The sequence below is a fragment of the Tupaia chinensis genome, unplaced genomic scaffold (assembly GCF_000334495.1).
Source record: "Tupaia chinensis unplaced genomic scaffold, TupChi_1.0 Scaffold147038_1, whole genome shotgun sequence".
Classification (NCBI taxonomy): domain Eukaryota; kingdom Metazoa; phylum Chordata; class Mammalia; order Scandentia; family Tupaiidae; genus Tupaia; species Tupaia belangeri.
The window spans coordinates 561,480-583,485 of record NW_006206889.1 but is presented as its reverse complement, the minus strand read 5'-3'; the positions used below and the strand labels follow the sequence as shown (position 1 = coordinate 583,485).

The 22,006-nt window shown below is 40.8% G+C and overlaps 1 protein-coding gene across 5 annotated transcripts in view; it reads left to right on the top strand.

The window, feature by feature from the left end:
* ADARB1 (adenosine deaminase RNA specific B1) overlaps positions 1-22,006 on the top strand; it is a 92,118-nt gene that overhangs the window by 44,778 nt on the left and 25,334 nt on the right. For all 5 annotated transcript variants that reach the window (XM_027768628.1, XM_006169411.3, XM_027768629.1 and 2 more), the window contains 4 exons: positions 2,394-2,508; positions 5,538-5,706; positions 6,368-6,516; positions 8,490-8,658. In XM_027768628.1, the coding sequence (XP_027624429.1) occupies positions 2,394-2,508; positions 5,538-5,706; positions 6,368-6,516; positions 8,490-8,658 (602 nt within the window). The remainder of the gene's footprint in view (positions 1-2,393; positions 2,509-5,537; positions 5,707-6,367; positions 6,517-8,489; positions 8,659-22,006) is intronic.

Genomic DNA, 22,006 nt, shown 5'->3' with positions numbered 1-22,006 from the left:
CAGACTGCCTTTGACCAGAATAAATGAAAGACTCAAAATTGATAGAAGGGCTTGCATTCCCCTCGAAGAACCCAGGTGTGCTGCAGGGTCTCATTTGCCTCTGGATACAATGAAATAAACTCCCTGCAATTGTAGTCAGAGAGGACCTGCAGGTTTTCTTTTGCCTAAAGCAACCAAACATAAGAAAAGTGTGAAGTACTTGCTTCCCTTACTAGCTTACTAGCCTCTTGTTAACGTCATTCACAGGAGTTACCAGTTAATTGTGGGCACCAGATCTCAAGTGGTATTTTTTTCCAGTTTTTTTGCTAAAATTTTAGCCTGAGTTCATAATATCATCTGATGTGACTTGCTGCTTCTTAATGTCAGCAGAGTGGGATTCGGGACCATCGAAATCACATCAGGGATTGTGAGTCTAGTCACAGCGTAGCTGGGACGGCTCAGCCCTGCTTTCCTGGCTGGCTGAGTGTCCTTGGTGATGTCCGAGTGCAAAGCATCAGGGCTCCTGGCTCTGGAAGGCCAAGAGGAGGTGGCTGTCAGGGTCCCCGCCTGTGGAGAGGGGAGCAAGTAGGCAGAGGCCATCTCTGCCGCCTGCCACCACCTTCCTCTGGGTGTGCCAGAGCCAAGCACCAGTTCCTGGGCCTCTCAATTCCAGAACCTTGAGGCTAGAGGGGTAGGGAGCTGTGTCCCCAGTCTCTGCTCAGTAGCCCTGTGCCACTGTGTTTCCATCAGCCCCAGGTAGCTCATGTCACCACATGCTTGTTAGAGAACCTGAGGTGGCCTTCCCAGAATCTGTCCTGAAGGCCTCTAGCCTTCTCATAGCCTCCATTGTCTTTCGAATGGAAATTTCACAGGTAAGATCTCATCTGGGTGAGGACCCTCATTGTCTTTCTAGAATAGCCCTAAGGAGCTCAGGGTAGATGTCCCCAGTCTTAAGATTTTTCTGCCTTTTTGGTATTTATAGTAGCACATGAGGGCTTATCAAGTCATATAGTGTAATGATTGTGTAATGACATAGCACACTCTGTCACAACAGATTTAACTAAAATGGTGTGACCAAACCATTGTCACCAGGTCAGCCCAAGGAGGTGCTTCTCCTGCTTCTGTGTGTCTGGAAGGAAACACTTGTCTCCACTGGCTCATGCTGGACCTGTCTCGTTTCTTCTATAGAAGCAGAGCGTGTGATCTGTTACCTTGGGTTGGCCCTGTGTTGTTCTCACGCCTTGGCTTCCTACCTGGACTGGTGTCTCTGTCCAGGCTTGGCTCCAACATAGCATCCCTCTGCTCGCGTCCTGTGTCTTGTCTTGAGTGTTGTCCTTGGGGGTCACTGTGGAGCAATGGTAGGAAGAAAAGACCCTTACAGCTGGGAAGTGTTTCACTGAGGCTGAGCTGGGACACTTGATGTCAGGCAATGTGAGGGGGATGAGGGTTCACCATGGCTCTCGACGCCCACCTCAGCAGGCATCGTGTCCCAAACACAGGGCTTGTGATAGTCAAGATGAGACAAAGCTGTACAAGTAAGATTGTGTCTAAAGTTTAACCAGTATTGTTTGTTTCTGAGAGGCTCTGCCTTCATACCAATAGTTTTGTGGTCTGAGAAAGTACCAACCAAAGATTCCAGACATCATATCTAACACCTGTTCACAGCCTCAGTCCTCAGTACACTATGATGTCCTTCCATGAGAGCGAAAGTGCTTTTACAAGCTCTAGATCAGCACCAGGTTCTGAGTAGTTAGGCTGAGCTGTGTGCCTCTGTGGGCAACGCTGAAATTACCAATAAATATCTAATCAGGCCTGGAGAGGAGATGCTATGGGAAGCCCTCTGATCTTTTCATTTGATCATGTCTCCACCTGCCCTCTCTACTGCACCCTAGTGCTAACTTCTGGTCTTGTGTAGCATGAGCTGACCAAGTTTGCCCCGTGTGTTTGATAGGAAGGTCAGGAGAGGAGCTCTTCACATCCAGCCTGTTGTAGAGCTGCTGGGGCAGGAAGGAGACTGTGGCTGGGCAGAGAGGTTCCCTGAGCAACCCTCCCTGTGCCTTGTTTTCCTCATGTGAGAGCAGGCTGCTGCATTGTGGGCACAGGAAGGACTACCTGTGTGTAGCAGTTGGCACCATGAGCTCCCAACATGGCCCCGTCCGTGGATTCCTCCAACCCTCTACCTGGGCCTTATATGGTCCTTGGTACCTGGGCTTCCCAGGGATGTTCTGGAAGAAACACACATATGCACACACACACACACATGCATGCATGCAAGTTTGCCAGGCTTAGATGTGTGGCTTTTCAGAGTAGACGTGGTCTGAGTGTCACCACTGAGAGGAGTGTGAGCTGAAAGAAGTGAGCTGTGGCTGCTCCCAGGTGCGCTGTCCTCACCTGCCCACTCTGCTCCTCACCAGGTCTTGGCAGATGCTGTCTCGCGCCTGGTCCTGGGTAAGTTTGGGGACCTGACCGACAACTTCTCCTCCCCTCATGCTCGCAGAAAAGTGCTCGCTGGAGTCGTCATGACGACAGGTACATGTAGCCCCTCCTGTTGTCCTGTTTACCAGTGTGACATGCTCTTAGTCTGTAAAATCCTCTGTGACACACCAACTGGACATGTTTTTTTTTTCTTTTTGTGTTAAAGTGTCTGCCATATGCAAATATAAGAATTGCACGTAAAAACCTTTTGTCCCTAAATGACCAAACTAACCTGTTTGCTTTTATTTGGAGAAAGCATGCAGTATCAGTACTTGATTGTTGTCATCATTCTGTGAATGACCTCAGTCTCTTCTGGACAATGGCAGGGGGTGTCCTTGTTCTTTCTTCACTTGAAGCAAGACTTAATGTACTACTGCTGGATCGGTCTCTGTGAGACTTAGGGGGAAAGGTGCTTTAGCAAGAGTATAAAGTCCATGGGAAAAAGCACAACTGGAATTGCAGCAGAAACCCTGTTAAATTTGACTAGATGTTTCTGGTAGCCGCAGGAATCCCTGGCATCTGCCCACATCCTGTGAGTGAAAACTCTTAGCAGCAGCACTATGGGTAGCTCCTGAGAGCAGGAGACCACACTCCGGGCCAGTGCCTGGCTCTGCAGGGCAGGGGAGGACTCAGGGGCAGGGCCTATTCTTCTGGTCCTCTCTATTTCCAGCATTTACCAGACCTGCCCTGGACAGCTGATTGCAGGTAGCAAGTCCTAGAGGCCAGAGGGAGCTGGGCATGTGTATCTGCCCACGTGTACCATCAAGGGAGAGAGCCCTAGCTCCCCCATAGGTGATCGTGTCATACCTTGCTCCTGAGGTATTCAAAATATAGTAATGCTTGACATTTCCTTATTTGCTTGTCAATTTTATTATTTATTTGAAGTTATTTATTTATTACTTCCATGAGTGAGAGAGACTGTACCCCAATAGAGTCTTGACGCCAAGATCCATACCCTGCCTCAGCCAGCCTGGGATCAGGGGTATGTGCCTGGCTGTACTCAGGAGGCTCTCTGTGGTGACCCTGGAGCCTTCCCGCACACATCAGCCTTTCAGAGCACAGTGTTTACCACTGCACCACTGACCAGCCCCTGTAATCCTCAACATTGATCCACCATGTGACACCCTCTGAAGTGTGACTGCTATTATAGTGGCAATGTTTTCTTACTTCAGTACAGCTAAGAGTGTCTCAGGAGAGGAGCAAGTATCCATAATGATAACTTGGGTTTTAGATTTTATTATTTCTTTCACAAGAGAGAGCAAGAAAGAGAGAGAAAGCTATTCTCGACAGGGCCTCATCACACTGCAGTCCCTTCTCCCCAGCTCTCCAGCTCATCAGGATCTTGGGTGTGCATGCCCACCCAGCCTGTTTCAGACTTACTCAGAATCCAAACCTGTGGTGGGCCTGTGGCTTCCAGCTCTGCAGAGTAGCGCACTGTTGCTTGCAGCACCCAGGCCAGCCCAGCCCAGATTTCCAGTTTTATTCAAATGTTTGACACCTGTTCTTTCCTCCCTCTCCCTCTCTCTGCACTGTTACCTTTCATGTTACTGGAAAGTGAACTAGCTGCTGAGTAAAGGAGTTCCCTGTGAACTGTGCCTCCTCAGCAGTGTGAGAGAACAAGCAGGGAGTATTCTTCCATATGGTGTTCAGCCTCCAAGGAGGAGGCACATCACCTCATGGTGTGTATTTCACTTGAGACCGTTTCCTCAAAGCCAGAATGTCCATCCAAGGCCAGAACCACGAAGCACTTGGCACAAGGGTTCTGGGCTCAGGAAGCCCAGTGCAGGTCGGGCCTCTTGGTAGGTGAATGGCCTTGGGCAGATCATTATCCTCTGCACCTCAGTTGCCTCCTCTGTAAAATGGAGACAGTAAGAGCACATGCCTCAAAGGATGCTGCAGGGGGAACCAGCAGTTAGCGTAATGGCTATGTCGCTGGACTCCCACGTAGTCGACCGCGGTTCGTGTCCCGGACCCGGTGGCTTAAAACTCACGCCGGGCACGTGTGCGTGCGTGCCCAAGATCTTGAGAGGAGAATGGAGGAGAAGGGATTGCGGCGTGACCATCCCCCCTGGGGGGTGATTTCTCGCTTTCTGTCTCTATGTCTCTCTCTGTCTGTCTGGCGAGCGCACGCGCCCTACAGTGAAAATCTCTCCAAACAAAAAACAAACAAACAAACAAACAAACAAACAAACAAAAAAGGATGCTGCAGGGATGCGAGGAGAACCATTTACCTGGCACCTAGTGCAGCTCCTCGCACGGGCGTGCACCCTCCTTTAGCTGTGGTGCCTGCAGTCACTTGTCAGGTCATGCCCAGGGTCTTTGCATTATGTCTTGGTTAATGGTCTGTCTTCCAGGGTTCGTACCAGAGGAACCCCTCTGTGCAGGTCACCCTTCTCATGATTTCAGTACCAAGATGGCTGCATGGTGACAGGTTACATTGAAAACATGAGAGTTAATCAGTTTTCTTTCCAGTTTCTAGTTTTTCTAGGTATCTTCAAATCATCCCTTCTGATTTCTTTAGTGCTTTGATGTTTAATTTCAAGATGAGTTATGAGGCCCAGGTCTGAAGGTCAGGCTCACTGGGCTATGCTGGAGCCCATGAGACACCCAAGGTTCAGATCCCAGGTTGACCGATGTACACTGAGCATACCTGTGGGTGCCCTTGGTCCTGGAAGGCGGGATGGGGGAGATCATGGTATGTCAAGACCCTTTCAAGGATTTCTGTGTGTCTCTCTCATTTTGAAAGAAAGAAAAATAAAAAGAAACTTATTTTTTAAAAAGATGAATTGCCAAATCAGCTGACTTTCACACGGTGTGTCCAGTGTATGTTCTCATGCTGACGTTCCAGGAAAGACATCATTGCATGCCAGAGGAAATAACTTCCCTGAGTTTAAAGGCCGCAATATCAAGGAAGGGCAGCTCCCCAGACATGTCCCGGGGTGTGTCCCCAGTAAATGTGGGAGTTGATCCAGTTAAAAATCAGGTCAGAGTGTGTGCAAAGATGAGCTTGGGTAAAGTAGAGGCCCCGAGAGTACAGGCTGGCCCCAGGAGTTATGCAAAACGAGCTCTCATCTGTTTTTCAGGCACAGACGTGAAGGATGCCAAAGTGATAAGTGTCTCTACAGGAACGAAATGTATCAACGGTGAATACATGAGTGACCGTGGCCTTGCACTGAATGACTGCCATGCAGAAATAATATCTCGAAGATCTCTGCTGAGATTTCTTTATGCACAGCTTGAGCTTTACTTAAAGTAAGTTTAGTAAATAAGTAAAGGAAGCTATTTTTAAAAAATATATTCTTCTATGAGAAGATATTGCAAAACCTTTCTGTACTTCTGGAATCCCTGAAAAATTCTCAAAATAATAGCTTTGTCAATTACTAGAAGGCCAGATTCCTTTCTCAAGATACTGAAGCCATGAAATAGGGTTGGCTACATTATAAAACATGCACATACATGTGTGTGTATATATGTATATACAGGTACAGAATTGGCCATAAATTTCAAGGCTGTGTGAGGCCGTGTGACTTTGTTCCATGCCATTTAGATATAAATGGAACTTCCTAAACTTCCTGGTGCAGATGGCCATTTTCATTCTGTCCACTGTCCCTAGAAATAACTGGCCATGTATGTAAAGTACTTTTCTTTACCGAACCATTTCTTCCATTCGATCTGTGCATTCTGAAGACATAAATGAGAAGACGAAAAGGCTACTCAGTACATTTCAATGACATGTTCATTAGTGAGTGCACACAGAACATGTCACTTACCATAAACACGTAAAATAAATATTCCAGTTCAAACTTAGCTTTGCCTGTTGAAGATATTGGCCTTGGAAAAGCATTCTGTACTCAGATAGCCTAAATTCCGTATGCAGCATTAAAGGTGGCTTTCGCAACTTTCTTCATTTCAGTAGCAGAGATGACCAGAAAAGATCCATCTTTGAGAAGTCAGAGCGCGGTGGGTTCAAGCTGAAGGAGAGTGTACAGTTCCATCTGTACATCAGCACCTCTCCCTGTGGAGATGCCCGGATCTTCTCGCCACATGAGCCAGTGCTGGAAGGTATGCACTGGGGTTTAGCTGCTGGCAGTTTCTCGAGAAAACTTACCGTGTGTAATAATAGATACAAGAACATGTCTACATTAATATCTTTTTTCTTTTTTAAAAAAAAAGTTTTTAGCTTAGATGTGGATCTGATAGCAATCTTTATAAAACAGATTTTTTTCCAATGAATAATTTAATTAGAAAATTTTAACTGTTGAAAAATACTGACTCTAACGAATCAATTCATTAGAATGAGGGGTATTAGATAAAAACTGTATCAGTATTTAACCATGATGATACAGATCTTTAAATCAGAGGTATGTGATCTTCCACATGTGATGAATTATAATGTAATAAAAGTGTAATTGAAGTATTTAGCTGATACCATGATAGGCAGTTAGCTAGAAATGAGTGGGTAACTCTGAGAAAATAGCAAAAGGACACTTGTCTCATCAATCACAAATTACCAGGAGTTACAACTAGACCCTCTGCAGAGACTCCTTCCTGCCCAGCTCCCAGCACCAGGAAAGTGAGGCAGATCTCATTTTCCTTTTTTAGTACCTGAGAAAAGCACATAGGGATGGTTGCTAACTCCCCTCTTACCACGCCTCATAAATCCAAAAGGACCCAACAAGACGTTTTGGTCAACATCCTGATGCGCACTGGGGCAATAAACTGATTGGGCAGTTCATCCGAATAAAGATGTTCATACTTTCTGAGTCCACACTGAGCATGTGCAGTAAGGTAATTGGATTCCTCACCTGTGAGAGAGATACAGAAGCATAGGAGAAAGCCTGCAAATTCAAACAAAGAAGCCAGATACTATGACAGACCTTCCCCAGCTCAATCCTCATTACCAACTCTTAGAGTAAATCTAACACCTACCCCCAGGCTCAGTGCAGTCGTCCTTCTCTGGCACCTGCCCACCTGCATGCCTTTCAGGCCTAGAGGTAGACTTATTTTTTTTTTTTTTTGAGAGGTTTTCGCTATAGGGCGCATGCGCTCGCCAGACAGAGAGAGACATAGAGACAGAAAGTGAGAAATCACCCCCCAGGGGGGATGGTCACGCCGTAATCCCTTCTCCTCCATTCTCCTCTCGGGATCTTGGGTACGCACACACACGTGCCCGGCGTGAGTTTTAAGCCACCGGGTCCGGGAAGCGAACCGTGGTCGACTACGTGGGAGTCCAGCGACATAGCCATTACGCTAACTGCTGGTTCCTGAGGTAGACTTCTTTTCTATTAAAAATCTTTACTTTCCTAATCGAACTTCCCTTTTCCTACTTTATAAGTGTTTGTGATTTTTCATTTTGCGTGTCAGGACAGGTCTCTAATCTTAGAGATCTGGACCTAAAAAAACAAGGACTTTACACAACGCAGCTCAACACTCCCATCCTGTGACAGTACTTCAGAAGCAGATAGACACTGTTGAAAAGTGAGACTGCTGTTTTGATCACATTTTGTTCCATTTATCTTTGCACACAAGGTTAACACTTTTTGTTTTATAATATTTTATATCTACATCTCTTCTTCCAAGCTTAAGCATTATTTATTCCAAATAGAATACTTTATTATATTATTTCCCTTGATTATAAAAGCAACACACATTAATTTCAGTTAAAATGAAAACCTCCTTTTTCTCAATCCCCAAAGAGACCACTTTCATGCATTTATTTTGTGTCTAGTCTTCCTGTTTAATTTTATATACTTAGAATATTTATTTGTATATAAAACATAAACATGCATGTATGAGAGAACATCAAAAAGTTAATAGAAAATGGAATTTTAAAGTTTATTTTAGTGCAAAAGTTTTAGAAATCCATGCATAGTTTTTTCTTAATATGCATTTTCCATGGCCTTTTAAAAGACCCTTCATACATGCATAAACTGTATTTTAAATTTATCAAGTATTGCCAGATTTCATCTATTTTCAATATACTAATAGATAGTTAACTGCCTGTGGGTTCTTTTATCCTTGTTTTTCTCTCTTAGAACCAGCAGATAGACATCCAAATCGTAAAGCAAGAGGACAGCTACGGACAAAAATAGAGTCAGGCGAGGGGACCATCCCGGTGCGCTCAAATGCGAGCATCCAAACGTGGGATGGTGTGCTGCAGGGGGAGAGGCTGCTTACCATGTCCTGCAGTGACAAGATTGCACGGTAAGACAGCATGTGGCACCTGCCGGCCACAGTGCAAGTGATTCACTCATTGTGATTTCCACTTCCCTTTTCAAAACCATTTGGATTTGGGACCAGCAGTTAGCATAATGGCTATGTCGCTGAACTCCCATGTAGTCAACCGTGGCTTGAGTCCCGGACCCGGTGGCTTAAACTCACACCAGGGGCATATGCGTGCGTGCCCAAGATCCTGAGAGGAAAATGGAAGAGCAGGGATTGCAGCGTGGCCATCCCCCCTGGGGGGTGATTTCTCACTTTCTATCTTTCTGTCTCTCTCTCTGTCTTTCTGGCGCATGCACACTCCCTATAGCAAAAACCTCTCCACAGAAACAAAACAAAACAAACAAACAAACAAAAAAATTGGATTTGATCCCATCTCTCACACAGGTGTTTCACAGTCTTTTTGAAGGGCTAAGGCTCTGAACAGTTTCTGGAGGGACCACCTCAAGGTGTAAAGCTGGGGCCCTAGACAGGAAGCTAAAGGTCCCCACACTGCCTCTTTCTAAACAAGCCTCTCTACTCATGTCATACATAAGGGTCTTTGAAAGTTCATGGGAAACCAATATGCTGAAAAAACTATGCATGGATTTCAAATATTTTTTGCAACCAAAATAAAGTCATATCTCAATTCCATTTCTCTACAAACTTTTAAACATCTCCTTGAATTTGAATGCATCTGCTTCTTGGTTTAATTTATGTATTTCATGTGCTGCATGCAGGCTACAGTACTTTAAGCTATTTGCTCCCATAGTAAGGACAGGTTGCTTTCCTCTTTAATAGTAGATGTAACTCTAATGGTCGCATCCACCTTTCAGTTTTACAGTGGTATTCGCATTGTAAAAATGATGTATAAACATCACAGAGAGCATCCCCAGCCTTTCTGCATCTGGTGGTGGGTTAGCTTAGATCAGGGGCTTGGCAAATACTCTGCTCTAGCTAACACGTGCTTTGGAAATGTTCTCGCAGAAGCCTTTATCCAGGTCAGATTTTACAAAAGCCATTTCTAAAGATGCTGCTATCAATTCTAGAAACTTTTGTTTGTTTTTATTTTTAAACCAATGTTTATTTAGGGGAAAAGAAGTAATATAAGCAGATTGTGAAAAAAAGCATTCATTGGTACAAAAGTGTATAAAATGAAAACTCTCCCCTCACACAACCCTTCTCTGATGTCCCTATAGGGAGGTTCTTGCTTCCTATTCAGAAGCTTTTGAAATTGACATATGTGCACATATATGCATCTCTTCAACAGTTTGTAAACTTTTGTACTGATTGTCTTCAACCAGTCTTGTCAGAAACCTCAAGTACATGGAGGTTAAAATTATTGGGTAAGGTCATGCCTACTTAAGGGTGTCTACTAATAAAAATTGAGTTAATTATGTGCTTTGGGCCATTCCCCCAAGTCTTGTACCCACTGTGATGTATTTATTAGGTTGTTGGAAAGCTGTAATGTATTTTTGTATGTTTTTCTATGCAAAAAATGTGTCACAACCTTCCCAACAACCCAATAGTTATGTCCTTCCAATCCACCTTTCATAGCTTTTATTTATGTGTGTGTGTAGTGAAAAATATCCAGTAGTGTCGTTTGGGGGTATTTGTGTATATGTCATTATGTAAATGGTATTATGCTGTAAATCCCATTTTGTTTATTATATTTCATTTAACTCTGTTTTGTAAACTGTCCTCAGGGTTCTATAAACAGCCAGTTTATTTCTTCTAATTTTTGCAAGTATTCTGCCTAGTCTTGGACCACGTCCCTCATGATGGACATCTGGGTGTCCTATTGACTCCTTTTTGCCCATAGCCCTGAGCGTCCTTAGGCATACCTCACTGCAGACCTTGGCTAGAGATTTCTGGGACATATATGTAGGAGTTACGTGTATATGTACCTTTGTAGAATAATATCAGACTGTACCCAGAACAGGCACACCAGGTGACACACCAACTGTGCATTCATTCAGTTTCCCCCACATTTCGTTAACTGGTGTGTCATAGCTAAAATTTGCATTTCTGTCATCAGTACGAATGTTGATATCTCTTCAACTACAAACCATACGTCTTTCACCTCTTTGATTTGCTTGTTTACTTCCTTTGTTCGTTTCTCTTTTAAATGATATGGCTTTTTCTTATTTTGCAGAGTTCTTACATTGTAGTCCTTAAAACTTTGAGAAGATTTAATGTCTACTCAAAGTCCATTACCCATATCTTTATGCCATTTTTTATTGACGAGAAATCCTTAATATTGATTCATTAATTATCCATTAATTTTTCATCCTATAATTTTCACTCCGGAGATCTTATTGAAGAAATCCCTCCTAAAGGGCTGACCCCATAGCACAGCAGTTAAGCATGGTGTATGGGGAGCTGGATCTCACAAGGCTGACCATGGTTCAAATCCCAGACCAAGCAGCTTGAAAAAACCAGGTGCATGTGCGTGTGTGTCCCAAATCCTGATGGGATGGAGAAATAAAGGAAAAAAGAATTGCAATCTGACTGTGCTCTTTGTGGGCTGAATTCTCTCTCTCTCTTTTTCCCTCTCTTTCACATAGGCCCTCTCACACATTAAAGGAAACAAAGGAACTAAAAAAAAACAGAAATCTTTAGTGTCTTGCTAAGATTTTATATGTAGTTGCATTGAAATTATGGATTGCAAATAAAAGAATTAACATAAAATTAAATCAGCCTGTCCTCAAACATTACATATACCTCTCCATATTTAAACTTTTTCTTTTGTATCTTTTATAATTTTTCATAAAGGTTAGGCAGTTGTGGCAGATTAATCTCTGAACTTTATAGTGTCTACATTAGTGTGAAAATTATTGTCTACTGTATATTCTGGATAATTATCGCTTGTATAAACAAACACCACACCATTAATTTTTTTTTTAGAAGGAGAGATTTTTGCTATAGGGCATGTGTGCTCTCTGGAGAGACAGAGACAGAGACAGAGATACTGAAACTGAGAAGTCACCCCTCCCAGGGGGAATGGCCATGCCACAATCCATTTTCCTCCAGTCTCCTCTCAGGATTTTGGTCATGCACGCACATACGCCTGGCATGAGTTTTAAGTTGCCAGGCCTGAAACTCAAACTGCAGTCGACTGTGGGAGTCTAGCAACATAACCATTACACCATCTGCTGGTCCCATTCATTAATATCTTTAATTGGGGAAGAAAACACAAAATTTACCATCATTTGTAAAGGTATAAATGTTAAAGGTACAAAGTGTTAAGTATGTTCACATCATTATGAGGGATCTCTCGAGCTTTTTCACCATGCAGATCATTAAACAGCAGCTCTTTTGGATCTTCAGATGTCTGTCAAATCCATTTCATTTATAATGTCATTTAGATCCTATATATCTTTGCTAATTTTTTGTCTAGATGATCTGTCCAAAGGAGATAATGGGGTATTGGGATTCCCCAACAGTTAGTGTATTGCAGTCTCTCTCTGTCTCTCTTTAGATCTAATAGTCTTTCATGTATTTGGGTGCATAGATATTTATAAGCATTATACCTTCTTGGTGAATACGCCCTTTTAGTACTACGTGATGTCCTCCTTTATCTCTTCTTTTTTTATATTTAATTTTATATATTATTAATTTTTATATTTAATTTTATATTTTATGTTTTATATATTTTATTACTTTTATACATTCAATCACTGTACATCACTTCGTTTGTAAAGTGAATTTACTAACATGAATCCATGTCTCACCAGTCCAGTTGGGGATACTTTGTCTCTTCTTACAGTTTTGGTCTTAAGCCTATTTTGTCAGATACCAGCATCACAACTCAAGCCTTTTTTTTTTTCCCAATTCGCATGGAATATCTTTTTCCAGCCCTTCACTTTTAATCTATTTATGTCTTGATCCATGAGGTGTGTTTCATGTAGGCAGCAAATAGAGGGTTTCTGTTTTTATATCCACTCAGCCAGTCTGTGTCTTTGGATTGGGTAATTTAATCCATTAACATTCAATGTTATTACTGATATTTGTAAATTTGTCCCTGCCATTTTGGTAGCCATTTTCTTGGTTGTTTTTCGTTCTCTAATTTCTGTCTGTCTCTCTTTAGTTTTCCTGATACAGTACTCCCTTCATCACTTCTTGAAGAGCTGACCTAGTATTGGTGAATTCTTTCAGTTTTTGTTTGTCCAAAAATGAATTTATGTGTTCTTCCCATTTGAAGGAAAATCTTGCCAAGTATAGTATTCTTGATTGAAATTGTTTTTCTTTTAGTATTTTAAATATTTCATCCTGGGACCAACAGATGATAAAATGATTACATTTGCTGGACTCCCGTGTAGTTAACCACGGTTTCAGTACTAGACCCAGTGGCTTAAATTCATTACCAGGCGCATGTGCATGTGTGCCCAAGATCCTGAAAAGAGAATGGAGGAGAAGAGATTATGGCATTGCCATCTTCCCTGGGGGTGATTTCTCTCTCTCTATCTCTCTGGCAAGTGCACATGCCTATAGCAAAAACAAAACAAAACAAAACAAAACAAAAACCTCTCTTAAATATATATGTGTGTATGTGTATGCGTATGTGTATATGTATATGTCATCCTCTTCTTGCCTGCATTGTTTTGGTTCAGAGGTCTGATGTTAGCCTCATAGGATAACCTTTGTAAGTGACTTCTTTCTCTTGCCATTTTTAGAATCTTGTCTTTGTGATTTTTATCAATCTTCCTATGATATATGATGTACTATGGGAAGGATTGTCTTATGTTGTTTCGATTTGGGGACTTTTGTATTTCTTGGGTCTGGGTGTCTGAATGCTTCTGTAGATTTGTGAAGTTTTCTATAAATATTTCATGAAATAGATCTTCTATGCCCTTGTCTGATTCTTTACCTTCTGAAATACCTATTATTCAGATATTTGGGCATTTAATAGTGTCTAGTACTTCCTGTATGCTGTCCTCATTTTTTAAAAATTATGTTTTCATTATTTTTAGTAGTTTTTTCTAAATCAAAGGTTTTATCTTCCAGGTCAGAGATCCTGTCTTTTCTGTGGTCCAATCTGCTATTAATACTTTTGAGGGAAGTCTTGATTTCCTATATTACTATGTTTATTTCTGGAAGTTCTGATTGGTTCTTTTTTATGGTGTCTGTCTCCTCCTTCAAATTCTAGAAAGACTGTCTTCTCTGTCACCATGAATATTCTGAATCATTTTTCTAACATTCCTGCAAATTCTTTTGTGTTGAAGAATTGCTCTGTTTCATTTAGGGAGAGGTGTTTCCTTGTTTTCCCATATTTCTTGTGTCTCTGTGCTGGCTTCTAGTCATCTGATGAATTATATACTTCCTCCTATTTTTCTGGTGTCAGTTCTGGAGGCATTGGAAGGTAGTGGGAGTTCTGAGGCAATCTTCCTGCTTCAGTTTGTCTCACTGACTGCTACTGCACACTGCTCCATGGCTGCAAGCTCAGGGTGAGGTAGTGTCTTTCTCGTTCTAGTTTCCTGAGTGTTTCTATTGTGAAAGGGTGTTGAATCTTACCACGTGCTTTTATTCACTGAGATGATGATGTGTTCATTTTTTTCCCCTTCTTTCTGTAAATGTGATATATTATATTGATTGATATTTTTAAGAGACTTTTTTGCTATAGGACATGTGCGCTCTCCGGAAAGACAGAGATAGGGAGATAGAAAGTGAGAAATCACCCCCTAGGTGGGATGGCCACTCCACAGTCCCTTCTTCCTCTTGAGATTTTGGGCACATATGCACATGTGCCTGGTGAGAGTTAAACCACTGGGTCCAGGACTTGAACTGCGGTCGGCTATGTGGGAGTCCAGCGATGTAACCATTACACCATTTGCTGGTCCCTTGATTGATTTTTATGTTGAACCATTCTTGCATTCCAGGAACGAATCCCGTGTAGTCAAAGTATACAGTTTCAGAAAGGTTGCTATTAATTATACTTTAAATGTTTGGTTAAATTCTTCAGTGAATCCTTTTGATCTTGGACTTACCTTTGTTGGAAAGTGTTTTTTTTTTTTTCATTTGCTTGGTTTTTGTTTTTCTTCATTTCTTCCTAGAAAGAGAGAAAAAACCCCTACAGGGCCCAAACGCTGTGATCTACCCTCAGTCTTCAGCCAGCCTCAGATCGTGGGCAAATTTGTGTCCAGCATACTCAAGGAGGCCTCTTGAACCATGAATGTTCCCATGTGAGATTGACTCACTGACTGACACAGTTTACCGCTGTCTGTCCTCTCCTTCCCCCTTTTTAAGTTTATTTATTTTGACATGAGAGAGACAGAAAGAAACAGGATCCTCATGCTGCAGTCCACCTCCAGCTTCAGGCAGTCCCAGATCATGAGCATGTGCATGCCTTGCATACTCAGGAAGGTCACCATACATGAACCCAGAACTTTCCCATGTAGGTCATCCTTGCATAGGGTCATGTTTTACTGCTGCACCACGGTCTGATCCCTGTTGAGAAACTTCTCATTTAATCTTAGTCATTAAAGGTCGGTTTAGATTTTCTATTTCTTCATGATATAGTCTTAGTAGGTTGTGCGTTTCTAGGATTTTTTTTCCCATTCCTTCTAGGCTATCCAATTTGTTGTTGTACATTTATTTGTAGTGTTCTCTTATAATCCATTCTACTGTGGAATCAGTTGTAATCATCTTCTTTTGTTTCTGATTTTAGTTATTTACATCTTCTCTATATCTTCTTTGTTAACCTAGCTAAGAGTTTAATTTTGTTGATCTTTAAAAAATTAAGTCTTAGTGTTTTTTTTTCTACTTTTTAAAATTCTCTGCTTTATCTCCATTATATTTGTTGTTTCTTTCTATAGATTTGAGTTTAGTTTGTTCTTTTTCTAGTTCCTTGGGTTTTAAAGTTAAATTGTTGATTTGAGATCTTTCTTGTTTTTTAATGTTTGTACTTATAGCAATAAACTTTCCTCTTAGCACTGCTTTTGCTGCATCCCATATGTTTTGGTATGTTGTTTTCATTTTTATTTGTCTCAAGGTATTTATAATTTTCCTTGTGGCTTCTTCTTTGACTCAGCAGTTGTTTAAGAGTGTATTATTTAATTTCTACTTATTTTTGCACTTTCCAGTTTTTCTTCCACTATCAATTTCTGGTTTTACCCTGTTGTGATCATAAAAGGTATTTTGTGTAATTTCAGTTTTGTCAAATTTGTTGAGACTTGTTTAATGCCCTAGTATGTGGTGTATACTGGACAATGTCCTGTGTATGCTTGGGAAGAATGTATATTCTGCTGATTGTTGGGTGGAGTGTGCTGTATGTCTATTAGGTCCACTATGGTATTGTTCAGATCCTCTCATTTCTTTTGGATCTTCTGTCTGGTTGTTCTATGCCATATTGGAAGTTGGGGTTTTAGAACCAGCAGATGGTGTAATGGTTACGTTGCTGGACTCTCATGTAGTCAACCACAGTTCAAGAACCAGACCCGGAGGCTTAAAACTCATGCTGGGCATGTGTGCATGCATGCCCCAAATCCTGAAAGGATACTGGAGGAGAAGGAATTGTGGTGTGACCCTGGGGGGAGGGTGATTTCTTGCTTTTTGTCTCTCCAATAAGCTTTTTGACATTGACATTTAAAGTAATTACTGATAGGAGACTTATTATTGCCACTTCGGTTTTTTTTTTTTTTTTTTCTGTATGCCTTTCAGCTTTCTGTCCCTCCTTTACTCCGTTACTGCCTTCTTTTGTTTTTCTCAATTTTTGTTGTTGTAATAGGATTACTGTTTCTTTTTATGCATATTTTATAGATACTTCTTTGTGTTTACCATTCCAACTCCATAAGACATTTTAAAGTTATAAGATTCTATTTTAAGCTTGTAACAGCTTGAATTGCATATAAAAACTCTACTTTTTTATAGCTCCATCCCCTAATATTTTGTTATTGATGTCACAAATTACATGTTTATAGATTATATACCCATTACTATAGATTTATAATTTTTTATGCTTTTGTCATTTAAATTCTGTGCACCAGAATTGCAATAATACAGGTTATTATATTTGTCCATGTGTTTGCCTCTATGGAAGAAACATATTTTCATACAGCTTTATGCAACTGTCTTCTCTCCTTTTGTTTCAATTCAAAAGACTGCCGTTAGCATTTCATAGAAGAAGGTCGTCAACTCCTTTCACTGTTGTTTGTCTGAAGAAACCTAATTTCTCTTTTATTTTTGAAGGACAGTTTTGCTAGATAAAGTACTCTTGGCTGACTTTTTTATTTTTTCTTTTAACACTTGAAATATGTCACTCTTGGGACCAGCAGTTAGCGTAATGACTATATCGCTGGACTCCCATGAAGTCGGCCACGGTTCGCGTCCCAGACCCGGTGGCTTAAACTCACACTGGGCACGTGTGCGTGCGTGCCCAAGAACCTGAGAGGGGAAGGGAAAAGGGATTGCAGTGTGGCCATCCCCCCTGGGGTGTGATTTCTTGCTTTCTGTCTCTCTGTGTCTTTCTGGCGAGTGCACGCACCCTATAGCAAAAGCCTCTCAAAAAACAAAAAAAAAAAAAGAAAAGAAAAGAAATATGTCCACTTTCTGACTTGCAAAGTTTTTGCTGAGAAATCTGCTGATTATTTTATAAAAGGTCACTTGTATATGACCAGTGGCTTTTCATTTAGTGCTGTTAAGACTTTGTTGAGACAAAGTCTTTATACTTTATAGACAAAGTCTCAACTTTATACGGTTTGATTATAATGTGTTTTGGTGTATCTCCTCTTGGGTTTATTCTAATTTTAGTTTTTTGAGCTTGAATCTGGTCCATCTATTTACTCATATTTATGAAGTTTTTAGCTATTGTTTATTTGCATAAGCTTTCAACTCCTTTCTCTCTCCCTCCTTTTTCTGGGATTCTCACAATTCATATATTGGTTTGCTTGCTAGTAGCCCATAAATCCTAAGTCTCTTCAGTTTCTTTTTTTTTTGTTCCTCTGCCTCAGTGATTTCAAATGACCTGCCTTTAAGTTCACTGATTTTTTTTTTTTTTGAGAGGTTTTCGCTATAGGGCACATGTGCTCGCCAGACAGACAGAGAGAGACAGAGAGACAGAAAGCAAGAAATCACCCCCCCAGGGGGGATGGTCACGCCGCAATCCCTTCTCCTCCATTCTCCTCTCGGGATCTTGGGCATGCACGCACATGCGCCCAGCATGAGCTTTAAGCCACCAGGTCCAGGACTCGAACCATGGTCGACTACGTGGGAGTCCAACGACATAGCCATTACGCTAACTGCTGGTTCCCAGTTCACTGATATTTTTCTTCTGCCTGGTCATGTCTGCTGTTGTGCCCTCTAATTAATTTTTCAGTTCAGTTATTATATTTTTTAGTACCAGAATTTCTGCTCAGTTATTTTTATTTTTTTTCCCCAGTGTTATGCTATAGGGCACATGTACTTGTGGAGAGAAACAGAAAGAGGGAAAGAATCAGAGAGAAAGAGAAAGTGAAAAATACACACACACACACACACACACACACACACACACGGCAGATGGCCATGCTGCAGTCCCTTCTCTTCTGTTCTTCTTTTGTGATTTTGGGCACATGTGCCCCGCATGTTTTTCAGGCCCCCTGGTCCAGAATTCCATCCATTCAGTCAGCCATGTGGGATCAAGCCACTCCAACTACTATACCACCAGGTTTTCTGTGTGTTTTTTTTTTCTTTTATGTCTTTGTTGTTATTTTCATTTTCCTTATACATAGTTTTCCTGATTTTGTTAAGCTGCCTACCAGTGTTCTCTTAAGAGATTAAAATGCTTAATGAGCCCATGACAGCTATTTTAAATTCTTTGACAGATAGCTCATGGTTTCTGGAAATTTATTTTTGATCTTTTGTTTAGACCATGTTTTCCTGTTTATTTGTGTGACATATAATTATTGCTGGGATTTAGGTATTTGAAAAAAAAATAACCACCCTTCCCAGTCTTTGTATACTGGCTCTATGCAGAAAAGTCTTTCACCAATCATCAGGCTTTAAGTTCTAGAACCTCTTAAGGTTTTTCTAATATCTCTTTGGAATCTCCCTATAGAACTGTAGCTCTAATGTTTTACTTGCCTCTGTTTTCAGCAGCTTCTAAACTTTGGCACCAATCCCATCACTGTAAATCAGGCAGAACAGAAACTATTACCTGGGTACACTTCAGAGAAGCCAGAACACTGAATGCATGATCTACTTTTATTTTCATCCCAAGGTAGAGCTTTGGTATGGGGGCTGTCTTCCCATTTGGTCAGTGCTGTGCCATATATGGGTGAGAACTAGGATGCCAAATGCTATACATTTTCCTATCTCTTTCCTGGGAATCTCCTCTTGTTTTTTACAGTGGCTTGGGCGCTCTATCTTCTCAGCTGTTCTCTAGCGTTCTCTCAGAGGTAATCTAGTCTGTGTATTGTTAATTTGGTGTCTCTGTGAGGAAAGATGCTTTCTAGTTGCTGTCTTGCTGAAGTCACATTCCAGACACCACAGATACTAAATGTATAGCAAAGGGAAATCATGCATAAATTTATGCCAATTAATTTGACAACTTAGATGAAATGGATACATTTCCTGAAGGACAGACACTACCAAAGCTCACTTTTAAAAAAAATAGATAACCTGAGTTATCTGTCCCTAATAAAAAACTTGAATTTGTAATTTAAAACATTTTTGCCAAAAACAAGACAAACAAAAGACAAAACTGCAACAAAAGAAAACTCTAAGCTCAGATGGTTTCACTTTTAAATTCCAAACATTTAATGAAGAAATACCCATTTTACACAAAACCTTCCAAACATTGAAGAGGAAGACACACTTAACCACTTATTCTATAAGGCCAGCATTTTCTGAAATACTGGCTTTGGTTCCAAAACTAAAAATGCTATAAGAAAATGAAACTACAACGTTCAAAAAATTCTAACAAAAGTTTAACAAACCAAATATCACATCATGACCAACTAGGTGTTGCCAGGAATCCGAATCATTTGGAAATCAATCAAGGTAATTCACTATATTAACAAACCAAAAGAGACCCAGAAAAAGCACTTTACAAGGTCTAATAGTTATTTTTAATAAAAACTCCTAACAAAGTAGAAATAGAAGGAAACTTCTTCAATTTGATGAAGGACATCTGTGAAAAGTCTGCAGATGTTTTTTCAAAAAGAATTATTTAATTTTATTTATTCTTCTTCAGTTTGACGAGAGAGAGACAGGGAGGGAGAGAGAAAGCAAGCTACCAGGTCCAGGACTCGAACCATAGTCAGCAATGTGGGAGTCCACAGCCTTAACCACCATGCCACCTGCTGGCCCCAATAATATCACTCTTAATGATGAAAGATTGAATGTTTTCCCTAATAGCAGTGACAAAACAAGGTTGTCTTCTCTCATACCTTCCATACAACCTTGTCCTAGTGGTTTGAGCCAGGGCACTCAGATTCTAAGAAATTAAGAAAGGAAAAAGTGAAATGTTTTATTTACAGACATAGCTGTCTATGTAGAAAATTAGATGGATATTACAAAAATCTTTTAGAATGAATGGGTGAATTTAGCAGTATGGCAGAATATAAGGCTCAACAATAAAATACAAAAATCAACTGTATTTTATATACCCGCAGCAAGCAGTTTAATGGAAATGTGCACAGCAATACAATGAAAAGTGTGTATTGAAAGCTACAGCATATTGCCTAGAAAAATTAAAGAAGGCCTAAGTGGGTGGAGATATATTGTGCTCATCAGTCATAAAACTCAGCATTGTTAAGATGGCACATTTCTACAGTTTTAGTGCAATCCCAATCAAAATCCCAAAAAGGTTTTCTGGAGAATTTGACAAGCTGATGCTGAAATCCATATGGAAATGCAGAAGACTTAGAGTAGGCAAAACAACTTTTAAAATGAAGAACAAAGGCTAAGGGCTAAAAGTGCCTGATTTCAAAATAGTAATTAAGAAAGTGATTTTGGCATAAAAATATACAAATATGTAAATGAATTAAAATAAAGTTCAGATCCATACCAGCAGTTGGCATAATGGCTATGTTGCTGGACTCCCATGTAGTCAACCGTGGTTCCAGTCCCAGACCCGGTGGCTTAAACTCACACTGGGCGTGTGTGTGTGTGTGTATGTGTGTGTGCCCAATTTCCCGAGAGGAGAATGGAGGAGAAGGGATCGCATTGTGGCCATATCCCCTGGGGAGTGATTTCTCACTTTCTGTCTCTCTCGGTCTTTCTGGTGAGCACATGTGCCTTATAGAAAATCTCACAAAAAAAAAAAAAATATATATATATATAATATATATATGTATATAATAAAGTTCAGATATAGACACATGCAAATATGAACAACTGATCTTAAGACTTTATTCTTGAGCAGTGTTAGGTCCGCAGAATAAATGAGCAGAAGATACAGATTTCCTCTATACCCTGTAGCCTCCACCACATGCGTAGGTTTCCCATCATCCATATCCCCACCCACGGTGGTTTTGAAAGTTTCAAGATGTGTCTGATTTACCCTGGCCATTCTGTTTCTCAGTGTTTGTCCAAGAGAAATGAAACCATCCATTATTCATGGATGTTTTTAGAACTTTCTAATAGTGAAAATGTCAAAACTAGAAGTAGTCTAGTAAACTTAGTAAACTTAGTACCCCATCTGTACAGTGGAAAAATGAAAAAAAAAAAAGAACAGCTATATTCACTATACTGTGGGTAAACCTCAAAATAATTATGCAGAGTAAAAGAAGCTAGACAAAAAAAGAGTACTTACGTCTGATTCCATTTCTATGAAGCAGGTATGAGGAAATGGTGGGGGAGGAGGTCTGGGGGGAATGTACAACTGTCAGAACTTACCAGGCTGTACTTGACACGTATTTATACCTCTAACTCACCAAAGAAAAAAATCACAATGGGAGACAAAAAAATGCTTCTAAGGGGCCACCCCATAGCCTAAGGTTAAGGGAGCAGGCTCTCACATGACCAGCAACAGTTCGAATCCTCGCTCTAGTGGCTTGAAAAACATGCTGGCTGTATGTGCATGCACATCTCAAATCCTGACAATATGGAGAAATGGAGGGAAAAGGATTACAGTGTGGCCATACCCCACTGAGGGTGCTTTCTCCCTCACTCTCTCCCTCTGTCTGTCTCTTTCTGGCAAACATATGTGCCTTCAGGCAATTAAAAAAAATAAAATGCTCATAAGTAAATGACAAAAAAACACCACAACCAAATAAGTTAGAATATATACTGAATGTCTACACTCTGTGGCAGAAACTGAAAGATTGGAAGATATAAAAGCGTGGAGAACAATTGCAGATGGTAGAGACAGTGTGGGAGGAGGGTGGGAAATGAGGGAGGGTGAAGGAAGGGAATAAAGAGGAAAAAGAAG